Source organism: Lepisosteus platostomus, chromosome 2 (genome assembly GCF_059453375.1).
Source record: "Lepisosteus platostomus isolate fLepPlt1 chromosome 2, fLepPlt1.hap1, whole genome shotgun sequence".
Classification (NCBI taxonomy): domain Eukaryota; kingdom Metazoa; phylum Chordata; class Actinopteri; order Semionotiformes; family Lepisosteidae; genus Lepisosteus; species Lepisosteus platostomus.
This window is the reverse complement of record NC_142612.1, coordinates 31,255,656-31,280,385: the sequence shown is the minus strand read 5'-3', so window position 1 is coordinate 31,280,385 and position 24,730 is coordinate 31,255,656. Positions and strand designations below refer to the sequence as shown.

Below are 24,730 nucleotides of genomic sequence, written 5' to 3'. Positions count from 1 at the left end.
GTAGGAACTATTTTTAAATTTATATCCCGAAGGATATAAACCTATTAAACCCGGACGTTATACACTCAATCATTTACTGTGTAACTATAACCCAGCTCACAGTCATCTATTATCATATATCCATTCGGGTGTAACATAAAATCATTCCCGGAAGAAAATAGTCTCGTTAAGAAACTGTCCTACCCTGATATTAAAATACGTTCTTAATATTAGAGGTAATAACTTTTAAAAGAGATACACTTTTCCAGATTTTGTATCAGAGGATGGAACAATATGGATAATATACATCGAAAGAGTCGTACATGCTCTCCTCTCACCCATGCCATGTTTTTGTTAAATTTTATTTTGCTTAAGTGTAACACGAAATGGCTCCGGGTATGTGTTGCAGCCAGCCGGCTGTTTTCGGGATGGCAGCTGTAAGCAGCACGGAGCCGCTATGCCAACCTTGTATTTATGATGCTAAATTCAAAGGTGAGTCACGTATTACCGTTAAAGAAACCAGCTACGTTACGCAGAAAATAGCAGTACTTATCAATGCATAATTTACATTTCGAATTTATTTTTGAAGAGAAAAATATCATACAAATCTTTATCATTCAATGTGATATAAACTATATGAAATTGTGAAAAGCTTTTCTGAAAATGGGGATTCTTTTTTTTGTTTTTTAATTAAGTAGTATTCGGGTAACAAAATAATCTTAAAATTTACCGTTAAAAAATATTTCGTTTTCCTTGCTGCCAGTAGATGGCAATGGGCGTATTATATACACAGTCTGAGTATCCGCAGCACCGTCGCGGTGCCAGACGTTGTAGTACTGATTTTCGTATTAACTCACAATAAATCTAGACAGCGCTTTCACAGCCGGGTTATAATTTGGTGAGGTTGCTGCAAAAGTTTATGAATAGCGTATTACTGAAATGTTTTCCTGTGTTACAGTGGAGGTGAATGTTGAGAAACCCCTGCAGCCCATTCACCTGAGTTGTGAGCAGGTGGCATTGGAGATGATGAGTCTGTGCTGCCAGCTGGACCTCCTCATCAGAGCCCAGGTTCAACAGGTGAGGTGGAAAGACTCTGCAGTGTCCACAGCTCCTGTCGGTCCTCATCATTATGGTTCACCTTTATGGATGCGTCAGACAAAATATTTATTTGCTTAAACCTAGATGTGACCGTAAAACAAGTCATACCTTTAATAACAACCCTAATCAAACCTACCAGTGATTGTAGGTGATTGTAGTATGAAAACGTTCAGACATCAAGCCCCAATGCCATCCAATATTATCCTTCCTCTGGACTGAAGAAGGATAATATTGGTTTAAAGTTAAATCCAAACCAACCTAATTAACAACTCAGATTGGATATACCTTAGAATGACAAAATCTTGTCATGTAAAATCCTGGATGTTGGACAATCATATAAATTCAGTGTTTTTCTTAGACCAACAGACCAAAACTGCCTAGTAGCTTCACAGATCCTGATTATCACTAACCTTTTTCTGTCTAGTGTTTTTTCAGTTAAAAAGGTGTATAGATAATAACAATTTACAGTCACCTGTACACTCCTTGAATACACAATTATATATCTTATTGAGATAAATCACAGTTCTACTACATTAGGCTTTACATACAGATATGAAAAAACAGTTAAGGGTTGTAGTGTGGAGCAGAAAATTGTTTTTGTACTTTTGAGCAAAGTACTTTGGATAGACATTTCCTGTAAAAAATGTGTCATCACTGTAAATTGTAACTGTTACTTGGTTTAATTACACAGGAAAGGAAAACTTTAAATTACAAAATGGCTATAGATTTTTCTTTCACTTTCAGAAGTGATCTACTGTGTAATTTCGATTACACTGAAGAACGAGTTTTATTTGCAACGTGCTTTAGAGAGATTGTTACTTATTTTCTGTCATTTACTGTATCATGACTTTGCACCAACATTTGCTTTTACCTCAAGGAGTTTGAGGCACTGGATTTTGTCTTTGTTAGGATGAAGAGAAAAAATGTTTTGTTACTGTTCTGATGGCAGTTTTGCATTTGATACTGGACTGGAAATGTAATACACTCTTTCTTTGTGCTAAGTAGAAGAAAGGTTTCTCCCCTTACTTACTTGACTCAATGCTGCTATTCTCCACAGTTCCAGGAGCAACTTGGACAAGATATTAGTCCAGTTGAATCAGAATCTTTCCACAGACGAGGTGAGCTTATCCATGGGGCATTATTCACCTTTCTGGTTTATGGTGTGGTGTTAAGAGCATGGAGTCACTATGTTTTACAGTGATGAATATGAATAATGAAATATGATGGTCCTGCCTTCTTCAGTGTGGTGAAATGGCAAGAGCTAATTAAGATTTATTCCCAGTAATCACCCCTTCCTATCTAAATTTGTTCCTTGTAAGGTACATATATACACTCATGATTAATAATGATTAACCTTATCAGGATGAAAACTCTGTGGCTGCTGTCTTGGGTTTTAATATACACGAAGTGGAATTAGAAGTCTGTTTAGACAGTCTAGCTTTCCAGGGCTGTGAAACCGCCAGAACTAATTAATATTCACATTTGCATAGTCCATAGTGACAGTTTAATCTTAAAAGACACCATGACACTTTCAGGGTCATGGTGTCTTTTAATAGTAATCCATTTGTACTTACCTGTATGTCTTTCTCCTTATCTATCTTAGGCAATGGTTGTGGGTTGTTGTAATCCTTGTTGTTCCTTTTCCCAATAATACAGGCACCAAGATAATAGAACGAATGAAACAAATTCTGGAGCATCTGCCCAAACCTGTTCCACAGCTAGAGGTAACAACTGTTTTTATTTTTTTTATCTATAAATTGTTAAATACCATATATACATTTTATATATTAAACTCCTTAATGATGAAAGTACACTTCTAGTACACCCTAAACTGATGATGTAGTTGCTTGTGTCGTGTGCCAATGGCCATAAACAAGAATCAAAAACATCTAGCCTAAATTGAATTATCTGCTGTATTTTTTTACACTTTTCTAAGGTCTCATCAAGTTTCTTTCGAGTGTTTCTCAGCACATACTTTGTACAGTTTCAAACTGTAACTGCTAGTGGATTCAGATGTGCAGCACGCAGGACTAAAAGCACTTTTGGAAAACATCTTCGTTTGATGGATGTCAGCTGAACAAAATGGTGGTTTATGCTTAATGCAGTTTAAGAAGGCAAGTTTCTTTATTAAAGGACAATGACTTGTTGTGCTCTTAACCAGGATTACCTAGATGCAGTGGGACTGTCTACAATGTTCCCTCGAGTTGAGATCTTCATCATACACGGGAGTCCTGTTGACATGCTGGAGAATCCTCCCATGGACAGTAAGAGCTGTATGCTGTAATTATCCACTACAACACATCACATACGTGGTATTTCGATAAATATGAGGTAATTCGTCATCTCGCCAAATTAAGGAAGTAACAAAGAATAAAAACTGACTTCTTGAATATGGACAGTTTTGTTAACCAGAACTTTGTATTTGATGCTACAGCTATGCCTGCCAGAAAGATGAACACCAATTGAATTTTTTAGTAAGCATTTACTTTTTCAGTCTTTCACTACATTTCAATCAGCAGAATTATTCTTTTATCAGAACGCCATGTTATTTCCCTCAAATATATTGATGCTCTTAAAATGTCTCTTCTGTTTTTCCTCTACGCCCAGTCCTTGTTTACTGTAAAAGTTTATTCAATAACAGAATAAGAATAGAAAACAATTTAACTAGCTAACTTTCAAGAGCGACACCTCCTCACATATCTCTTCTTCGGCACTTTGTAGTAAGACTTCATGCGATGCCCAAATGGATAGAGTTAAAAAGAGTGTTTGCCTTGTTGTAATTTATTTGACAAATAATCAACAACTTATAAATCCATTGTTTCTGTTGCACTTTCACTTAATGTAAAACTTTGAAAATCATCTTGAATAAAGGCTTATGCGCAACAACAATAATAATGCTCTCCAGCACTGTTAGTTTTGCTATCTCCATAATGCAAGGTCTTATTTTTTGTTTCATTTAACAGTAAAGTTTCTGCAGCTGAACACCCCTACACACCCTGGCAGTAAAAAAGGTGACCGAACACTAAGGATATCTGAACATTCTTTTCAATATGGCAAGGCTTGTATCTACAGGTGAACAGGAATTGAGAGGGCTGGAGGATGAATTACATGCTGTTTTATTATTGCAGACTATTTTCCTCACCTTGGGAAGATGAACCAATTACTTGTCCTGAGTCAGCAGTTAGAAGATGATGTGAAACACCTGGGCAGCCACAAATACATAGCACACCAGCTGTCTGTTTTATATGTGAGTGTGCTTAGTTCATACCTCTTTGCTGCTTTCTGTTACTATTACAAATGTAAAAATGGATCTGTGATGCAGTTCATTTACAGCAATCCTTTATAATCATTTTGTGGAGTAAAATGATTTGAGCAAGGCCTTTAAAAGTTAAAATCACAACCACAACTATATTGGGGCAGAATTTTTTTTTATTTTGTGCTGAACTTATTAGGGTTGATAATAGCTACTTACACCCTATAAATAGCTCTGTATTATTATTACAGGTGTTTAACCTCCTTAATCATTAATATTACTGTTTAATGTCTTTGGATTTTAATTTGGAGGGTTGAACTTTTCCATTTCTTTTGTTGAATTTTACACTAAACTCTTAAACATAACTTCTACAGGTGGGTGGCTGAAAGCAAACCAATTAAGGCTTCATAACTTACCATATTTTCTACTATTTCACTTGATAAATACAATTGATTGTTTTTTGTGACCAGCTAGAATCACCATTTGTTGGCACTGTGATATTCAAAATCATTAAAAATTAACACTAGTTGATACTGTCACGAAGCGTCTTTCAGGACCCTATGCAGACAGAACAATCAGGAAGGGAGTGAGAAAACACGGGGAAAAAGACTAGGATAGGGGCTGGAAGAAGAACAGGGGGCGTGTCCAAGGTGCGCTGGTGTTTGGGGGGGGGGGGTCCAGGGCAAACAAGTCCAAGGGACTCCGTAAAATAATCCAGGGAAAGCCAATGTCCACAGCTGGGTGATCCATCCTGACACAGACAATGTAGTTAAAAGCCAGAGCGGGATCCGGTGAAGGGTTGAGGGAATAAAAGGGGGTAACGGGACCAGACACTCCAGTCCCAGACCCAGAAGGTCAGGACTCCGTTGTGAAGCCTATGCTGTCGAGTCACTCCTGGACTCGCGGGTAGGCGGGCTTCCAGGCGTTCATCTTCCAAAGCTCAGCCCAGATTGGCAGGAACGTCTGGCTTTTATAGCAGGGGGGCAGGAATCGAAGGCAGGTGCAGGAGATAACGAATAAAACAAGGAAGGGCTGAAGCGTCCTTAAGAGGAGGGGTTTACGATCGTGACAGATACGCAATCCAAATACACAGAAAATGGACAAAAGCACTGGTTCTTGTTGGTTCTTCCAAGATTGCTTATTTTCATTAACGCTGGTAATTGCTAGTCTATAAATTACCTAAGTTTATCAAATTGGAATTTTTTTGGCCACTTACAACCTGTCTGTTGTCTTTAACTTGTTACAGCAAGTTATCAGCTCTTTCAAAGGCATCACGCCACTATCCATTCTCAAGAGGGACATTGAAGCCAATTTCAAATCATTGAAACTGTCACTGGCCACAGAGCAGGAATCCAAGCAAGAGCCCCAGTTGCCTGCACATTACGTCAGCTGGTAAGACCATAGATGCAGTCCTCTCCTTTGTAGGGGAGGTGACTAACCTACCACATCTCTTCTTTATTTTAATGACCATATTTAGTGAGCAGTGACAAAGCAGTTTGGCACCTCAGACAGAAGCACGTTCTTTGCTCTGTTAGTGAACCACTGAGAAGTGGGTGTTGGCACCACCGAGGCATAACTACAGACTCAACTGTTGCAGGCAGAAGGTCCTATTTCTGGAATTTTGTACCACAGCTGCTTCAGGATCCTATTACCCTGTGTAATATCAATTAAAATATGTTTCGGGGCTCCCAGGTGTCTCACCCTGAAAAAGCGCTCTGGTGGGTATGTCCATAAATCAATTGTATTTCTATAGCACAAAAAATGAAGGACCAACTTTCTTTCCTACAGCGAGGCTAAGCAATTACCTATTTCAGTTTGCCTTATATGTAATGTTGCAAGATGTGTACTTGAACTGCTCTGCACATTCTGGGCAGGTAGGCATCTGGGTGATCACCAGCATATAGCACCTTCACAGTGAATAGGAAGCAGTAATGTACACCAGTATATGGTAAGCATACTGGTGCACTTTGGCAGCCATTGCATCATCCAGGTATTGGACACTGTGATGATTTTTGGAGGGGAACATAAAAAACGTTACAAATGAGAGGAGGCTGTTTGGCCCATGTGGACAGTTCAGTAAATAGTAGTCAATAGATCCAAGGATCACATCCAGCCATTTCTCTAGCTGGTCCACACTGCCACATGTTGAATTGGTGCAATTATTATTATTATTATTATTATTATTATTATTATTATTAAAATGTTCTCAATTGCAATGGACCCAAAATAAAATCTGATGCCCTCTAGAGGTTACTAAGTACAACTCTGGCTTTGGACTGTGCAATCTATTATAACTCTTGTTGTCGACAGTTATATTGCTCAGGTCTAAACGCTGGTTTGTGTCTTCGCAGGATATTGAATCTGACCCAGAGCCTTATATCGTTAGTGTCGTCTCTCCCCGAGAAGCTGACGGAAGACCTGGGTCCAGCGATGTCCTTTGTCGCCAGCCTCACATGACCCCTGCCCGCTCAGCTCCTGCTGCAGGGGCTGGGTCACCTAGCCCTCCCGGGCCATGAAGTGGGGTCAGCAGTGACCGAGATACCGTCACAACTGCAATCCACCCACCAGCTCCAATTACAAACCCAGTTCTTCATGGTGGCGTTCTGCTTGCATCGATTAAAGAGCTAGAAATCTGCAGCTAGTGGGTAGATTGAAGAGTTGGCTTAACACAAGTCATTCAGTAAATTACAGTAGCGTACTGTAGTATATGAGTATAGTATAGATAGTACAGTATGTAATTTCAGGGTCTAAGTTAAATTCTTATAAATAAGATAATTATTTTAAGATTAGGTTTAATATTGTAGTATGCATGTGACATGCAACTTTGGACATATCTCAGGTTAGGGATCGCTTCGGGACCATGGTGCCAGAGTAAGTTGGTATTGACTTAACTGCTCCAGACTATTATTCCAATGAACAAATGCAGTTTTCCAGTTACTGTACATTGTTTTCAAAACTCATTGCAATTTTACTTGATTTGTTTCCTTCTTCCTTGTATTATAGTTATGGAAATGTTGAAAAGGTTATGAAAACAGGTAACATAAGAACACAACTCCTGATGCTGCTGTCAGATTGTGGTTAACATTAGATCATAATGAAGGCTACAAACAAGATGAGGCGGTTTGGTCCATCTGGCCTGTTGAGTAGATAGTAGTTAATAGATCTTACGGTCACATCCAGCCAGAGAACTCTAAAGGAAGCCAAGGTACTGGCTTCAGCCACATGGCTGGGTAGCTGGTCCATACTGGCACATGTGGAGTTGATGCAATGAAGCAGTGTTTATTATTATTATTATTATTATTATTATTATTATTATTATTATTATTATTATTATTATTTATTATTATTATTATTATTTTAACTGCAGTGTCATTGTCACCTAAAGCAAAGATTCAGTATTATGAACTGCTGTGTTATAGTGCAGATCAACTACAGCATATGTATAGACAAACCTACAGTAAAAGTTAAAAAAGCAGATAAATAGACAAAATTATGCCTGATACTGCAGTAAACGGATGCAGTCCAGAGCCCTAACCATGTAACCTAACCATACTGCTGCCTTCTGAGGTTTGAGTGACCTTCTGATCTGTTATTGCAGATCTCTTTCTATACTGTTTGTTAGAAGTATTCATTTTTGTTTTTTGTTTTCCAGGTGGCAGCTATTTTTTTTAAATCCAGTCTAATGTTCATCGATTCTGTATAGGCCCTTATCACATCCATAATACATCTTGATTAAATGGAAAGCATTTCAAAAGTGGTTCAAGTACCATTACACATAATGGTGAAAGGTTGTGTGTACATTTTCTAAAGCATTGAGGGATGTGGTACCAACACTGATTAGAATGTTGTTTATCAGAAAGTAACTGTTATGTGACTGTACTGTATCTCTTTTAATAAAGCTATACTGTTTGAATTTGTCAGGCCTCCTTCCCTGTTAAAAGATAACATTTTATTATTGCTCTTAACAAATTAAAGTGATTTCTGTCTATTCAAAAAGCTGAACACAAGTAGACTCCAAATGGTCTATTTTACACGTAGGAAAAAGGACATTTGCACAGGTTCCACATCTGGATTCATTATAAATCCATATGTGCGTTTCGGAAATACAGACGTTGGAAGCATGATGCTGGTTTGAACATTTTATAAGCATTTTATGATATTGTGTCAGTATTGATTTTCTATGATATATGACAGAAGATACGACCGTCTGAAATGAAACGGAATTTGTGATCGTAGCAAAAGGTAGATCACAACAGAGCTCGTGTCTTATTCCTAGGTTTTGAACCATTTTGTATTTGTCAGAAGTCGTAAAATGTTTATATACAGTACATCTATGACATGGGTTTGATGTACTGCTTGTATGATGTACTACTTGTAAGAGCATTCCAGAACGACAGCAGCAATACAAATAACGAAAAAAAAAAAACAAGAGCTACTGTGCCGTTCTTAATGGTTTAATAAAAATATTGTCCCTCAAGCAGATTAACTGGATGACAAATCGTGTAAACTATCACAGAACCATTTCCTGAACTGCACTAAAAATCCCCGTACCGTCACAACACCATTCCCATTATAATAACTAAAGCCTTCCAACTCATCAATTTCATACACACTTTGTGACGTCACGTTGATCATAGCGATGGAGTTAGGGTTCATGGATGCTTTTTAACGTTATTATCCCCCCTTATTCATTTCATGAAAACATCGCGCTGTTAACTGTGTACATAATGAAGATTCATAGTTGTTACAAAATATACTCCTCGGAGAGTATGTTTGATGTCTGATTTAGGCTGCCTGTTTTTTCACATTGTGCTGTTGTGCAAGGAAGTACGAATTTAGAGATGGTCCCTTAATGGGGAAAAAAACACATGTAACTCCCAAGATTCCGAGGTCATGACAATGTAAATAAGCGACAAGGAAGGAAGAGTTATGGGGGTTGTTCGTTTTTATACAAATACGCGGTTCCTCCTCAGTGTGTCGGTCTTGCAGACGGCATAACGCACCATTTCTTCGGGGTCCCACCTCCTGCATTTTTGACAGCTTTGTTTTTACGAGGTAATGCCGCTGGATGGCGCGCTGACGTTACCCAGGAATTTGGCATCTTGGGCCCCAATGCACAAGGCTTTTTCTTCTCTTGATCTGTTTCCAGCAAGAGCGATTTCTAGGTAAGATACGAGGGGGAGGCGAGAGTCAATAGAAACCGCAGGGCGTCGCACTGTGAACGGATTCGCAACAACCTGCACGAAAGAGATAAACCAGATTAGCGCCTCTCATAGCAAAAAACTAAAACAGAAATGGTAAATGTGCTCAGGGTTCACAATTTCAAGCTCTGGGCCGAAAGAGTCAAGTTCAGTTTGTTTTGGAAGGAAGCGGGGGGGGGGGGGGTGACGGCGAGCAGGAGATGAGAACCCCGAATGACAGGCAGAATCACCAATCACATCCTCGGCAATGACTTGACTGACAACTGGGTGGCGAATGACGGCTCACCGTGGGCGGTGCTGGTACCGGTTACCATTGCACCGATTTTTCCTCTCCCCAGGTAGTGTTGTGCTGTTCGTGCTTAGCTGCGGGATTTTTAAAAGAATTGCATATGCTGCAAATGTAACATTGCATCAACAGCTGCATTTTGCAAACTCGAAACGGTCTTGCGTTCTTTTTTGTTGCTGTAAAAGATGTTTCTCATCGAGTTCAGTCTAGGGTTCAGTTTGCGTTTACCCCGACGTTAAATTACAACCGCACAGAGCTGAGAAAACGGTGCCATACCATGCCACTCGAGATATTGCTTACAGTTCGCTGTCATATTAGAGCAAAAACAAACTATTCATCGAGTATTGATAACGTTGAATGAAGTAGTCATAAAGTATAACTGCAAAACCCATTTGGTCAATTTATGAGAATATATTCCAAGGTTAAGATTTTGTATGAATTATTATACGGATTTGTTAAATATGAAACAAAATCAAAATCAAACAGGCAACCAAATAAATGCAATTGTTTTTATTTTTCTCATTTCCTTGTCCTTTGTTTCTCAACTGAATATATCTTCTCGGGTACTTTTCCCCAAATGCTCAGCCTCACTCTTTAGTCAAGATGGGCCAATTGAAACGTACTGTACGCAGAGCATCGTGCTAACTACAGTACGTGATCTTGAGGTTAGCATGCAGTTCCGCACGCTAGATTAATACATTGCAACAAACGTGGCTGCAGATATTAGTCTCCAGTTCCTTCATACAGCCAGTAGCTATATCACCCTCCAACTCACAACTGGCAACCCACTGTAGCTGAACAGGTGTGAGCCTGGGCAGAACCTTGCATAGGTGTTAGTGGGGCCAGCAGGGGGCGCTCACCCTGCGGTCTGGGTCGGTCCTAATGCCCCCAGTATAGTGACGGGGACACTGTACTGTAAAAGACTCAAACCGAGGTCATGACTATCTGTGATTATTAAAAAGGAACGACATTTCTCGAAAAGAGTAGGGTTATTACCCCGATGTCCTGGCCAAATCTCGCAATCATGGTAATAATTGGTAATCCTCCTAATAATCCCCATCTATCAATTGGCTTCATTGTTCTCCTGTCCAGTGATAGCTGGTGTACGGTGAGCGTGCGGGCGCAATTCGGCCAGTGGAGGGGAGGGCGTATTATTATTATTATTTTAAATCTTCTCAGTATCAATGAACCTCCAAAATAAAACCCGAAGCCCTCAAAGGGTACAAAAGTAGGGGACTAAGTTCTTGCTGTAGACTTAACAATTTAAAATGCAATACCGTTACTGAGGGGAACACCGAATCACATGAGAAAGATCCTAATAGTAGTAACAGTAATAGTAGTATCAGTTTGTTACTGAAATAACATCATTAAAACGTAATGATTTTAAGATTTCATCGCTGTAAAATGCTAGTTACGTGACTTCATCTGCAGTATTTTAGCATAGATATTAAAAATAAAATTAATTTATAATGAGCATCCAACTACGAAAATAGTAATGTATATATATGTTGGCCCACATATTAGTTCAAGTGGGTAGCTGCGTCAGCATGGAACAAGTAAAGGTTTATTCTTAAGCCTTCTGAAGGCTCCACAGCTGAAACGTTGTTTCTTTTCCAGCACGGAATAAACCTTTACTTGTTGTATTTTTTGCCACATATAAGTTCACTGGTACTCATAATTAAAATATTCCGAATCAGTTCCTGCTTGGTAGAAAAGCAGCTTAATCCTTAGTATTGTGCTAAGAATGGGATCAATTCGTCATCAGCTTTGTTCCACAGGTTTTTTTCCTGTAATTAAGGAGGCAGCTGGGGGGTGATCCCGAGACTGTGTTGTACTAGCTAGTACTTAACATAGTGCAGTAAGTCAGCAAGTTCTTTCTGTTTCAGCGCTAGTCACAATTATGTGACTGGTATCAATAATTCAAGCTAAAATCAAGCCCCTTCTCCTCTCCAGGACAGTGTTGAGTTAGAGGTTTTCTTACCTTTCATGGAAAAAAAGAACGCAGCATAGCCAAGATAGAATAAGTCCCAGCTGTGATGTTAGCGCTTTGAAGATGGACTTGGGCTGGGTCGCTGCCTTTGTGTTTGGGAATCGGGTGGCGCGTTGTTAGGTTGCTAGAGGAACACCTCATTCTCCATTCGTGGATTTCCCTCTGGGGCCTCGACAGGGGGCAATTAGTGAACAACACCTGAGAAACCTGCTTCTTCACCACCAACCGCTGGCATGGAAACCCCACTTGTTCATGTCTTTACCTCTCAAGCTTCAGTTTTAGTGCCCCATTGGGAAGTGTTTGGAAAATTCAGCATTACTCACAGCATTACCTTTTATTTTGTATTCATGGTTACTTTTATTTGAATTAATTTATAGAAGAGGATATTTTATTGAAGGAGTCTGAGTGAAATACTTTGCACAAAGGTACAGCATCAGTGCCTGGCCTGGGATTCGAATCTCCCAACCTTCCACTTAAAAGTCTAACCACTGCTCCCCCCTGCTGTAGTGTCTTACCCTTTGTTACTCTAAGTTTTAGTTTTTTTTTTAAAGAAGTGCTTTGGAATGAAATTAAAGAGCCCTGCTTAATTAAAATGAGTTAGCCAAAACACATTAAACGAGAAGAGGCTAGCAGCCCAATTAGCTTGTTGAAGTGCTGGTGGCTAATTAATTAGAACATTTCATCCAGCATTTCCTTGAAAAAAGCCAGGATATAGGATACATTTGAAAACATGGCAGGTTGGCATGTTCCAGTTCCCACAACACTTGGTCCACAAATGTTAAAAATCTCAGTTTTAAATTCATGACTAATAGTTGTGTATTCTGTTTCACTTTTCACTGTTGATTTTATTTGGGTTGGGTTGGGTTATTTTTGTCATCAGTGGAATTTGTAGCAATACTTCTGCTGAAGTGCCTGTGTCAGACTTGCGAGGTAACTTACAGGTGTGTTTGTATTTGACGTTGTGTCACATAGATGGTATGGTAGGGCAGAGTTGCTGTACCAAAGGCAACATATTTAGACAATTACCCGTTAGTAGGTAACATGAACACTTTTGTTTCCAGTGTGCTGATCTGTTTTTTTTTTAAAGATTTTGCTCTGCTGGATGGTGATTCTGAAATATTACCCTGCACATGATCATGGCCTCCATCTGAACATGTAAGAGATGATAGCAGAGCCAACATTATCTACCAGATCGTCCCTGCAAAAGTAAGACTCTGGACTTCACAGAGCCCCAAGTACAGGGCTCCTAAATGTGGTAAACGACCAGTTCTTTTGCAGCCTGAGGACATAATGCATATTGCCCACCGGACTTTGTGAAAGGGAGTTTTGTTTTATGTGCCTTGTTTCCTCAAGATTGCAATTCCAATGTTAAAAGTAATGGATTTTGATACTTAGACATCTAGAGCTAATGTTGTTACCGTCACTCAGTTTCACCTAGTCTTGTCTACTGTTCCTGCTTTACCTACCCTATGTAGCCACAGACCCTTTACTGTGTCCTAGTGTTCAGAGCTCATCAGGCTTAGCCTACTCAAAGTTAACAAAATTATGACATGAAAGTAGAGTATTGAAACCCTTTGCACAGATATAAATAACATTGGATATCAAGGATCTCAGATGAAATCACAGATCTATTTGAAATTCTAGACAGGATTCCCCTTCACCAGCCCTAGAGTGGAATGATTAATAGAGGTCGATGTACTGTACTGTATGTATGTGTGCTTGTATTGGAAGATGCCTGTATCTATGGGTGTTTTTCTTCACGATTTTCAGAGAGAATTCTATTGCTGACGTCACCTCTGGCTCTGCAGCTCACACCCCTAATGCCGTGAAAAATGAGAACAGACAGAAGACAGTGGTTCGTATTCGTCACATGAAAAAATCTTTGGTGCTATATACTGTATACCGATGGAAAAAATAAATACAACACCTCCTCCTCCACACTCTAGCCCCCCCGTCTGCGTGGAACAGGCTGAAGAGTGACTCATCCGTGAAGAGGACCTGATGCCACTGCTGACGAGTCCATCACAACCTCTGTCTGGCCCAAGACAGTGGGGTTTGATGTCTAGTAGTTGTGAGCAGAGGACCTCTGACAGGCCACCTGGCTCTAAGGCCAGCAGTATGGGGCCTCACTGTCCTGTCACTGATGTGGGCGTTGTGCCTGCTGGCAGTTTCAGCAGCAGTACAGGTGGAAGATCTGAAACGATCTCTCGGATGGACCAGTCTGATGTGTCGGTCCTGCTCTGGTGTGGTCACTTAGGGCAACCTGATCTTGGACGGTCATCTGTCCTGCCAGTCTGCTGAAACCTTCTCTGCAGTCGGGACACAGTGGAGCGGCTATCTCCATAGTGTTTGGCAATGCTGGCACATGACATGCCTGCCTGCAGCATGCCAATGGCCCTCTCCCTTGCTTCTGGTGACATTCTAGGCATTATTGAATGCACAGAAAACTGTGGTCTTTTTCTTACAGTAACCTAAGCTTTGAATTAAGGCATTTTTAAAGGTGACCTGATCAGGCATTGTTCCACCTGGACCTCGTTGGGTAAAAGTACACCCGACGAGCTTTCGAGTGATTGGCAAGTTGAAATGCCTCACTGCACAAGCTGTATTGCTGGTCAGAGGGCTTAAAACAAATTGACAACTTTTTGTGAAAGTACATAAGCTATAACTATAGTATTCTCATTCCAGAAAATGTTGCGTTTCTTTTTTCCATCAGTATATATAAAGAATATTTGCACTTGATCTCTTCTGCTGTGCATTTGTATACAAAATCCTAGAAGAAGTTTGTTGCACACTAGGAAGTAGACCTGCTACAGTATGTGTATTAAAATGATCAGCCACCAAGTTGGAGGTGGAAATATTTAGTTTTTCTCACAGCACCCTCTTGTGGTGTCGTCGTCAGCCTTCAGGTCGAGATGAGGATGGGGATGGAAGGTGTGGTCCAGGTGTGGTCCAACTCTGGTACGAGTGTGTGTCTCAGCCCTGTTTTGTACACAGCATTTTTCCTCACTGTACTCTCTAATGGCTTTGTCCGAACCTCTTTTTGTGCTGTCAATGACACCACCCGACTTGTGAGTGCGAAACGGTTGTGTGTTTGTGTGTGGGGGGGTAGTTGGGGCTGTCCTGTCCAGGGAGATGGATTAGCTATGCCGCCAGTCTCAAGCCCACCCCTATCCTACGTGAGTCTGGTGCCATCGCGCCCCTCCCCCTTGCAGACGGGAGATCCTGACGGGTCCCGCGCCCTGCTGTACTGTATTGTCGTGAGCAGAGGGCCAAGAGGAGGGCTCGGGAGGGGTCCGAGAATGCGAAGAGGAGGCGCCCCGAGGCTGGCTGTGGGAGCCAGGGGGGCGTGGACCGTGACCGCCACAAAAACGGGGATGACGTGGAGGCCGTCACGCTGTTCGAAGTGATCGCCATGGGGAAGAGTGCCATGCAGGTACGCGCCTTCATTTTCGTCCACAGGCCAGCTCCTGAATCGAAATATGGGGCACAGGCGCCTGCCCCGTCAAAGCAGTGCGCTGCAGTGAAGGCTGGGAAGGCTCCTTGACTGACCTGTCTGTGCTATCTTTGTTTTGAAGTCAGTGGTGGACGACTGGATAGAGGCCTACCAGGCAGACCGAGATACAGCACTTCTGGATCTCATCAGCTTCTTCATCCAGTGCTCAGGATGCAAAGGCAATTTTTTTCTTGCATTCCTTTTCAAGTGGTGGCATAGACAGACCATGTTTCTCCAACTCATGTGAAGCAGCCAGTTTGCTTGAGGTGGAAAATGTGCAACACAATGAAGGGTAGAACTTAAAAAAAACTGTGTGAGTGTGATGCGTTTTTTGCCTGCACCTGCTCATGAGAACATCTACAGGTTAGAAAAGCCATATGAGAACTTCTGATTCCCGTAATTCTGAAGCAGAATGTCAGCAAGCACTGGTGACTAGAGAAATTGGCGGTGTACGTCTGTGATCTCTGGATTTCTTGCTGCAGGTGTTGTCACAGCTGAAATGTTTCAGAACAAGGAGGACAACGAAGTCATGAACAAAATGGTGGAAGAGCTAGATGAGGTACGCGTTGTTTTTCCAAAGATGAGGCATTGGGGGTTTTTCTTGTGCTTCACAGAAAGCCAAAACGGAAGTGAATCTTCTGATAAAAAGCATAACAGTTACTTAAAGAAACTTGCTCAGTTGAGTGCAGAAAATGCCAGGCTGAGAATGATAAATTACTCCCACCGCTAACACCTGTACCTGACTGGTTTTCAGATTGTGTGTGTGAATGTGAGGTGGTTCATTGCAATAAAATAGTTAAAGTGCTCAGTAAGGCACAGCATTACAAAGCCTTCCAAATACATCCAGGATGAAGGAAATTCAGACTTCAAAAGGCCCATGACAAGAACGTAAATTCCTGGAGTACCACAAGGTTGTTTGGTTTTCCTATCCCCTGAGCTCTGTGTTCACTAATTATAAATGTAATTTTAAATCAGAACAGTTTACTGCTTTTCCCATGACTTAGGCAGATGCTGATTTAATTAAAATACCTATTAATCCTGTGTGGCCCTGCAAGAGTTGGGATACTTTTGGTAAACAAAAGAAAGGTGGAGGGCTTGACTGGACAAAATTGACTATATTAATTGAATACTGAGTTCTTTCTCTTAGCACTGCTATCTTTTTCTTAACTATGTTTTCAGATTTGAAGATTTATGCTTGTGATTCTTGTGTATTTTTAAAGGGATCCGGCTTACAGTACAAGAAGTTCCTGGCTTTTCCTTGGATCCTCACAGTGACATGGCCAATGGAATTGGTAAAATTATGGATTGTCAGCTGTTCATGGACTGTCCTTACCCTAAACATTTGTCCTTCCATTTACGCACTGCGGTCATTTTAAATGCAGTTTGGTTCTGCTTCTGAGAGACTGTTGCTAGACGAGCTGTCAAGATCCCTTGTATATCACCACCGGCAGATTGTGTTCTCCTGCTGACATTTAAGCATTTCTGATTTCATGAACAGCAATAATGAGACCAGTTTTAGCTTTCTCTTACTCTTACCCATGCTGTTTTTTTTCAGTGGCTCTCACTTCCATAGGAACAGAAGCCAGACATGTTAAATTGATCATCCTTGTTACAGATGCAGTGTATTACAAGTGCAGCCAAATGTCAAGTACCTGCATACTGCATCCAACCCAAACACAGCAGTATCTGGTGTTGTGGTCACATGCACCTTGAGGCAGTCTGGAGATAATTCCTCTATTTTTTATTGTTGCAGATGTCCTTAGAAAAAAAAAACAACACTTGAAGTTGCTCTTAGGAGTTTTTCTTAGAGTTCATATTTCCTAGATGTTGTTAACATTGAAATCACATGTTTTGAGCTTGACGAATAGAAGTGGTTAAAGCTTACTGTTGCATTGCAAGGTGAGATCAGAGGAAAAGACTGGTTAAGCACAGAGCAATCTTGGTAATACACAGAATAAAAAGGTACAAGTACAGCACATTATCCTCATGGTATTTGTAGGTAAACCACCATAAAACTGAAAAGAAGTAGATTTAATGTTGGATACTTTGTTAACGTACGAGATAAAATTTGTGCGATTTTGTGAACACTCCCACACATCACATTAATTCTATCCATCCACTTTCTAACCACTTCACCGATGGGGGAACCAGAGCCTATCCAGGCAAACCACAGGTGCACGGCAGCACAGACCCTGAGCAGGAAAGCACACACACAGCCAGGTCCTACTTACAAGCCAATTAACCTAACAGCACGTCTGTGGATTGTGGGAGGCAACTGGAGCACCAGAAACAAACCCACACGAACCTAGAGAGAGCATACAAACTCCACACAGTCAGCAACCCAGGGCAGCAAGCACTGTAAGACAGCATTGCCAACCACTGCGCCACCATGCCAGTCTATATTAATAGATCTTTCTTCAGAAATGGAGAAATTTAGATTAATACCCTTAACTCTCCCTCTGCTTTTTCAGGACAGTGGTGATTACCCCCTCACAATGCCTGGGCCCTACTGGAAGAAGTTCAGGTCCAATTTCTGTGAGTTTGTCGAAGTGCTGGTTTCTCAGTGTCAGTACAACGTCATCTTTGACAGCTACCTGATGGACACGATCATCTCCCTGCTGACTGAGCTGTCTGACTCTGGAGTCCGAGCCTTTAGACACACCTGTACACTGGCTGGTAAGAAAGAGAGCAGTCCCGGGGGTCAGAACATATCGATGTGAAGGGGGTCCTTAATGCATGCAGGTGAACTGTTGAATTAAAGTTCCTTTTTTATCTGTGCCCGTACAAACATTGGCAACCAGTTAAATACATTCATCAAAATTTATTTTTTATGGATACTGTTATCATGTGACAATGCATAGCCCCACAGCTCTAACAGCATGGCAATCCACTTAAAATGTAGTTTGAGATACTTTAAAACAGTAAGTGACTTGGATAACTACATTTCTACACACGTAAGCACTAAAACGCATTTTACTGAGGCAAGAGGACATGAAGGACGAAAAGGGAATCCTCTAACTCCTGTCAAATTTGGCTAGAGATGAGGTAACCCACCTGCATTGAGCTGCTCACACATTTCTCAGTGGGCCTGCAGTCTGTGGAGGTAACTGTGGAGTGTTGCTCTTGTTCTTCAGCTGTGAAGCTCCTGACTGCCCTGGCTGGCGTGGCTCTGAACCTGGGTGTTAACATAGACAACTCTCAGAGGCTGTATGAAGTGGAGAAGGTCAAGGCCCCCTCCAAACGTGCAAGCCCCAGAGTGGAAAAGCTAGAAAAGAAAATCGATGAGGTATTGCAACAGATGAAAAGTGTCATCGGGTTTTGCCATTAGGAACAAAAGGAAAAAACGTGCAAAAAATAAACGTGGTCAGAAAGAGACAAAAACAGGTTCCATTTTTTCCACTTAATTTAAGAATAGTGAAACTGAAACTGAAATTCTAACACTTTTTCCAAGAAGCTAAGTTAACGGCGGGGATTAAACAAATCAGGAGAATATTTTCCCCCTTATTAATAGAGATATTAGTGAATCTAATATTTGTATATTAATGTAGTGAATGAGATAAAAATGAAGACTAAACTTGTTTTCCAGATTTATGAGCAATACTGTATATAAGCTAATTTATCAATCTGTCTGTGTGTAGTATTAATTCATGGCTGTCAACAGTTGAAACTGTTTGACTTTTTTTAGTCAAGAAGAACCTTGTTTGACTTCAGGTCTTCCTTCCTGCCTTCATATCTGACTCGAAGGACTCCAGCACGGAGTCAAATCTGTTTTTGGAGTTGCTGTATAGTTTTATTATGAAATGGTTTGCATTATTGGATTCATTTATTTTAAACATTTATTAACAACAGTAATGCACAGTAACACACAAGTTTTTTATCTTGTATTAATGGACACTTCTACTTCATTAGGAAACAGTATACTCTGTGGTAAAAACAAATTTTGGCACTGCCCAAGCCTTTCTAACATCAAACCTGCTAAAGCTTTGAAGGCCTTTATTGCTCATGGGTCTGACTCCCTCTTCTCTAAGGGCTGAACGCGTCTGACAATTTAACCACTACAAAGGCGGTTTGATTTTTTTTCTTTCCACTAAGCAGCTGTAGTAAACCTCCTGTACAAGTCCTATTTTTAAAATGTTTTTGGCTTCTTTTATAGTTGCAAGACAGAAGACAAGAAATAGAAAATATGATGGATGCCATTTTTAAAGGAGTGTTTCTGAAGAGATACCGGTAAGATGTTTTATTTTGAAATACCATCAATAAGAATGCTTCTTTTATTGGCCTACTGTGTTAGGGCTGTACTTTTCACTCTTATCCAGTATTGAAAATGTGCCTGGAGAGTTGTTGTTGTACCCACTCAGTTTGGAGTCTTCAACTATAATCCTCATGACTACACACATGGGAGAATGAGGAAATGCAGGCAGACTCCATCTTCCACCTAGCTTCGAGCCAATCATCTTTTAACACATCACAGGCAGCACCGCCTAGTGCTAGATTTCGCCGCTGATTGGAGGAGAGCTGCGTCTGTCACTGGCACTGAAGCCCTGCATGCACCCAGGAGGCCACAGGGGTCTCTGTGTCACTGAGAGCCAAAAGATCCCCTGTTGACTAACTACTTCCCAGCTTCAGCAGCACTCAGTCAATTGTACACAACTGGTGCGGGATCTAGTTACAGTTGGCTCGAACCCCTGACATCAGAACTCAGTGTGCACTTGTAATATAATTATGTTCTCATTTGTCATAACATGAAAAATGTACACCTCTTCTGAACCGAAACCATGTTGTTATGAATAATCAAGCTGCCCACAACCAATCTTTTTGTTCCCGTGTCTTTGAATAAATGTAGACTACCTGCAAATAACATTGAGAATTTATGTTTATTATTATGCAGCAGTTAATGCACCACCTTTCTTCCTCAGTTTATTCATTCTCATTCTATATATCCATTCTCAAGGACCCCAGTCATCCCAGTCACAAACTGTTTTCCCTCCTACCGTCCGGTAAACGGTACCAAAGCATTCGGTCCAAGTCCAACAGACTACGGAACAGCTTCTACCTCCAGGCAATAAGACTGATAAATACTGTAGCCAACCTGCAGCTCCTTTAGCAAATCACCTGTAATGGCTACATGGACACACAGTTTTCACTGTATTCAGCATAACTGCACTACTTGTATATATTGCACACACCATGGACACTTAGCCCTACTCATATTGAGTTTTATTCAATTTCTATTACATCTATTATTATTTAACCTTATTTTCATAACCTCAATTTTGTGATTTTTGTGTTTTTGTGATTTTTATGATTTCTGTGATTCTTGTGATTTTTGTGAGCTTGCGGAACAGACATTTCATTGCCAGCAACTACTGCTGCATGCTGTATTGTTGTGCATTTGATAATTCAACTTTGATTTGATATACAGTATTTCAAATGATTGCAGTTCTAAAATTTAACTAGATGTACGGGAGTGCAATGTTTAGTTCTCCTGATTTATCTCTGTTCAAACATGATCTTTGCTTCATCTTTGGTCTCTTGATTCTTTTTTCCCCCCCTTTCTCCTTGGAAACTACCAGCGATGTGATTCCTGAAATCAGAGCGATCTGCATGGAAGAGCTCGGCCTCTGGATGAGGTTGTACAGCCAGGTGTTTTTGAACGACAGCTACTTGAAATACATCGGATGGATGCTGCACGATAAGGTTTGTGGAGGGAGGAAAAACACATGCATTTCTTTTCCTTGGCAGCAAAACTATTATATTGTGGATTTTAGACTATTTTAACTTCTACAAGGCTGCCTGGGTATAAGGAAGTTCCTTGCTTTGCAGAATGTGAACATTTGTTTCCGCTTCAGGGCTCAATTTTGGCTTTAACTGAGCATGTGTAGCAAGTAACCTTTGGTTATTAAGAGGGCTCTGTGAGTGACAGCAAGCCCTCAAGCAACCATGTTGCCAAGGACTCATGCCACTCTGTCACACGTGAATGCCCCAGTTATTAATGGTATTATATTCTTGCCAGTAAACTAATAATAAATCGTGGCCCCAGGGTGCGGTATGTACTGTCTACATGTTTTCATTGTTTAGGAAAAGGACAGGAAGCAGCACTTCTCGCATTTAGAAACCACAGGAAACTTTTCAAACGCTTTTGAGCAGACGTGAGACGTGGAAACTTTTTGTTAGGCAAGGGAGTTTAAAGAACGCAGGGGGCTGAGGCTCGATCCAGGTGTGTGGAATCTCTCTTGCCTTCTGGATTTAGGCATCGCAGACCAGCTGAAGAAGAATTTCAGGCTTGGAATTCTTTCCATATCGCGTGATCTTGATCACTCTGTAAGAAGTTTCCCTTTGTAAGAGAATCGCTTCTCGCAAATACTTTTTTCTTTTGAATTAGGATGGAAAATCGGCTGTGTTTCTTTCAAAGCCACAGCTTCCGACATGCAGATTTAAAATATTTAATGGTAGCTCCTGTTACTGCAGGGCACTGGCTTTAAAGTAATAACATATAGGAATCCTCTGTAGTTTTGTTGCATCTACCCGCCAATGTTCATGAAAGACCTTACGGTTGTCAAAAAACAAACAGATTGTTTTGTTAATTTTCATGTCTTCTTTAAACAAAGATATTCTTACGGTTGCTTAACGTTTACAACACCTTTTGTTGTTTCGGTTACTTAATTGTCATATCAAATGTAAATCCATATTAAATGATTAACAGAAAACACAAGATGAGAAGTAAGGAATGAGCCTCTAACTGGATTGAAAGAGAGCTCTGTTAAATTAAGATCAGCCTGCTTGCTTGAGGTGTTAGATTAGCAGCTTCCATTGACCAGCATCTTCCTCAATCTCATTTCTCATTCCAGCAACCAGAAGTCCGTTTAAAGTGCGTGCTGGGATTGCAGGGGCTTTATGGAGATGATGCCCTTGTTTCAAAGCTAGACCTCTTCACCAGTCGTTTTAAGGTAATTGGCGTTTTCTTAATTGTTTTCTGTACCTGCCTTTCTGTGGTACCGCTGCAGGCAACTGGGATTTCATACCATGTGATCTTGTTAACTCTGGGATTCGGAAAACATTTATTCAGTTTAACGGGCTCCAAGTGGCAAGCAGTTTCCTTCAGCAGAAATACATTTAGTCATTTTGGCGTTGGTAAGATTGTGTCTGTGTTGATGCTAGTGTACAGGTGGTTGACCCATTACTAGTGAATTAATGAATGTCAGCTTGTTAGAGGCTTCCTTAGGTTTGCCTCAGGCTGTGTAACCCCACCGTTCGGTCATTATGCAGAGGGATTGAAAGGCCCCCTTGCATTTCATTACAGAAATAAGAGTGCCTGAAGCAGAGAATAGATTGGGACACTCTTGCTAGAATAAACATGGAGAAACAGTACATGACTGTGAATCTGCGGTTTTTAAAGAGAAGATGTCTCGCCGTGCCAGGTTTAGAAAGTTTGCCAGCTCTTTAAGGCCATGTACAGGTTTGTGGAAGACTGGCTCTCGTAAGCCATGTGTTTGAAAAGGCGATTTGCCTTCTGAACCGACCCAGGCAATTGCATAGCAGGAAGCCGGTGTCTGTTACAGTTCCTGATGTTGATGGCGGTGGAGAAGGCTGTTGTTTCTATCACAGATGTGGAAGTACAGTATGAAAGCCAGGGCAGGTCAGATGAGTTTTGGGGGTATTCATTATAACATGATGGGGCACATTTTGCTACACCGAAAGCATAGCTACCGCACACTGATTTTTTTAGGGCGGTGGTATATCATCTTATTTTTCAGTTTGAACTTTTATTGCTGTTGCTCAGTGGTATGTTCTGCTTATCATTTTGCAAATGAAATTGGCCGGGAAAATTTACATCAACACCTCTCTCAGTACTGAGGTTTGTAAACTGATCAGTTTCTCTCCATCCATCCATTTTCTAATCACTTCATTCATTTCAGTGTTGGGGGGGAATCTGAGCCTATCCTGTCAAGCAATAGGGTGCCAGTCCATCTCAGAGTAGACACAGACACACAAACACACTCACCAGGACCAGTTTTTCTCAGAAGCCAGTTAACCTACCTTTACATCTTTGAGCTGTGGGAGGAAACTGTGCAAACAAGGAGATGACACACAAACTCCACACAGATAGCACCTCAGGTCCTGAATTGAGCCAAAGGCCACAGCACTGTGAGGCAGCAATGCTAACCACTGCACCAACGTGCCACCCTAAACCATAACTACTAAACTTTAAGATCGTTTCAGATAAACAAGTCAAGTTGAAAGTGCTACAATGTGATCTGTTGAAACAAAGCATTTCCCCATTTGGACTGCCGTTGTGTTCAGCAGTAGGAAATTGGAATGTTGCTTTATCCTTTACATTGCAGCACTAAAACAGAGAGAAGACAGAGTGAAAGATAAATCATTTTTAGAGCCGAGGTTGCTTTAGGGGTTTGCTTTATTAAGATTAGATTCATACTTAAGCCTGTCTCTTTCTTTATGTGACCACTGTGATTTTCCTTGCAGGACAGAATAAGTTCCATGACTCTGGACAAAGACCATGAAGTAGCTGTATGTGCCATGAAGTTGCTCACCATCATATCACAGTGAGTTGGCACTCCTGTCGCGGTTGTTTTTGTCTCCTAGCAGTCGATTTCAGCCAACTCCCTCTGGCTGTGTTACATCACACATTTCTCATCCACTCACAACCTCTGCAGCAGGAGGGCCATCAACATGGAGTGGATCAAAATCCGCTTCGGAGCCCGGAGCCGAACCATGTCCCTGCAGATCTGAATCCTGCATCTGTCAGAGAGTTTAATCACTAGCCAGGCATCCGACAGGACATTAATGGTGGAATGCTCTTGTCAATACTATCATCACTTACATTTTTTTGTGTTTTTTAGTAATAGGATTAAATATAGCATATCTTATTTGAAAGGGTTTTGAATAATGCCAGCTCAAAACATGACGGTTTGACTCGATTTGCCTCGGTTTCCTCGTTCTCCTGTCCTGTGGTATTTACTTTTATAATCTGGGACGTTACCAGATTCACCCTTTTTCATTCTTAGGAAACATTAAACTTCTGTTGGGCTGCTTAGGAACTGACTTTTTGGTGCACCAATTACAGGTGAACATTGATATATTTTCACCTAACCTTCTCTGTGGATAAAATCACATGTGAAGCTCTTTCTTTCAGGACCTGTGAAGATGTTCTGACTGCCGAAGACTGTAAACACATGTTCCAGTTTGTTTATGCCTCTTACAGGCCCCTTGCTTCTGCTGCGGGAGAGTTTGTTTATGAGAAGTAAGTTGACAAAAATATAGTCTCTGCATAGAGCCGAGTCTGATCCCCCAGGGTTTGCAACATGCTAAACAGCCGCATTGCTTGTGTGCGCACAGTGACATTTCCAGTTAAAGTCCCAACAAAGCTCAAGGACCAATCTCCAAAGAAGAAGCAGGAAAATATATCATTTAT

General features: G+C 40.9%; 2 protein-coding genes and 1 long non-coding RNA gene across 5 annotated transcripts in view; 2 read left to right on the top strand and 1 right to left on the bottom strand.

The window, feature by feature from the left end:
- Window positions 1-288: 288 nt before the first annotated feature.
- On the top strand, window positions 289-6,967 carry LOC148676214 (uncharacterized). Of its 2 annotated transcripts, XM_088604961.1 has the most exons (9): window positions 289-471; window positions 938-1,056; window positions 2,135-2,195; window positions 2,734-2,801; window positions 3,239-3,341; window positions 4,041-4,088; window positions 4,206-4,324; window positions 5,577-5,722; window positions 6,682-6,967. In XM_088604961.1, the coding sequence occupies exons 1-9, from the start codon at window positions 366-368 to the stop codon at window positions 6,785-6,787; spliced, it is 876 nt and encodes a 291-aa protein (XP_088461087.1). In that variant the 5' UTR covers window positions 289-365; the 3' UTR covers window positions 6,788-6,967. The 2 variants fall into 2 exon arrangements, with proteins under 2 accessions (XP_088461087.1, XP_088461094.1); XM_088604968.1 differs by lacking the exon at window positions 4,041-4,088 and having other exon boundaries at window positions 307-471.
- A 1,803-nt stretch (window positions 6,968-8,770) lies between these two features.
- On the bottom strand, window positions 8,771-11,907 carry LOC148676213 (uncharacterized). The gene is made up of 2 exons (XR_015926263.1): window positions 11,799-11,907; window positions 8,771-9,567 (listed from the first exon to the last, which is right to left on the bottom strand). It is a non-coding gene; the product is annotated as an uncharacterized LOC148676213 (long non-coding RNA).
- Window positions 9,039-24,730, top strand: part of LOC148676212 (cohesin subunit SA-2) — a 38,615-nt gene continuing 22,923 nt past the window's right edge. Inside the window, exons 1-14 of one of the 2 annotated variants that reach the window (XM_088604936.1) lie at window positions 9,039-9,495; window positions 12,895-13,013; window positions 13,578-13,662; window positions 15,073-15,240; window positions 15,383-15,479; window positions 15,783-15,859; window positions 16,521-16,592; window positions 17,772-17,976; window positions 18,435-18,586; window positions 19,454-19,527; window positions 20,874-20,997; window positions 22,149-22,247; window positions 23,782-23,861; window positions 24,452-24,559. In XM_088604936.1, the coding sequence (XP_088461062.1) occupies window positions 12,970-13,013; window positions 13,578-13,662; window positions 15,073-15,240; window positions 15,383-15,479; window positions 15,783-15,859; window positions 16,521-16,592; window positions 17,772-17,976; window positions 18,435-18,586; window positions 19,454-19,527; window positions 20,874-20,997; window positions 22,149-22,247; window positions 23,782-23,861; window positions 24,452-24,559 (1,385 nt within the window). In that variant the 5' untranslated portion in view covers window positions 9,039-9,495; window positions 12,895-12,969. Of the gene's footprint in view, window positions 9,496-12,894; window positions 13,014-13,577; window positions 13,663-15,072; window positions 15,241-15,382; window positions 15,480-15,744; window positions 15,860-16,520; window positions 16,593-17,771; window positions 17,977-18,434; window positions 18,587-19,453; window positions 19,528-20,873; window positions 20,998-22,148; window positions 22,248-23,781; window positions 23,862-24,451; window positions 24,560-24,730 lie in introns of those variants that run through there. The other variant, XM_088604935.1, reaches the window with a different exon arrangement.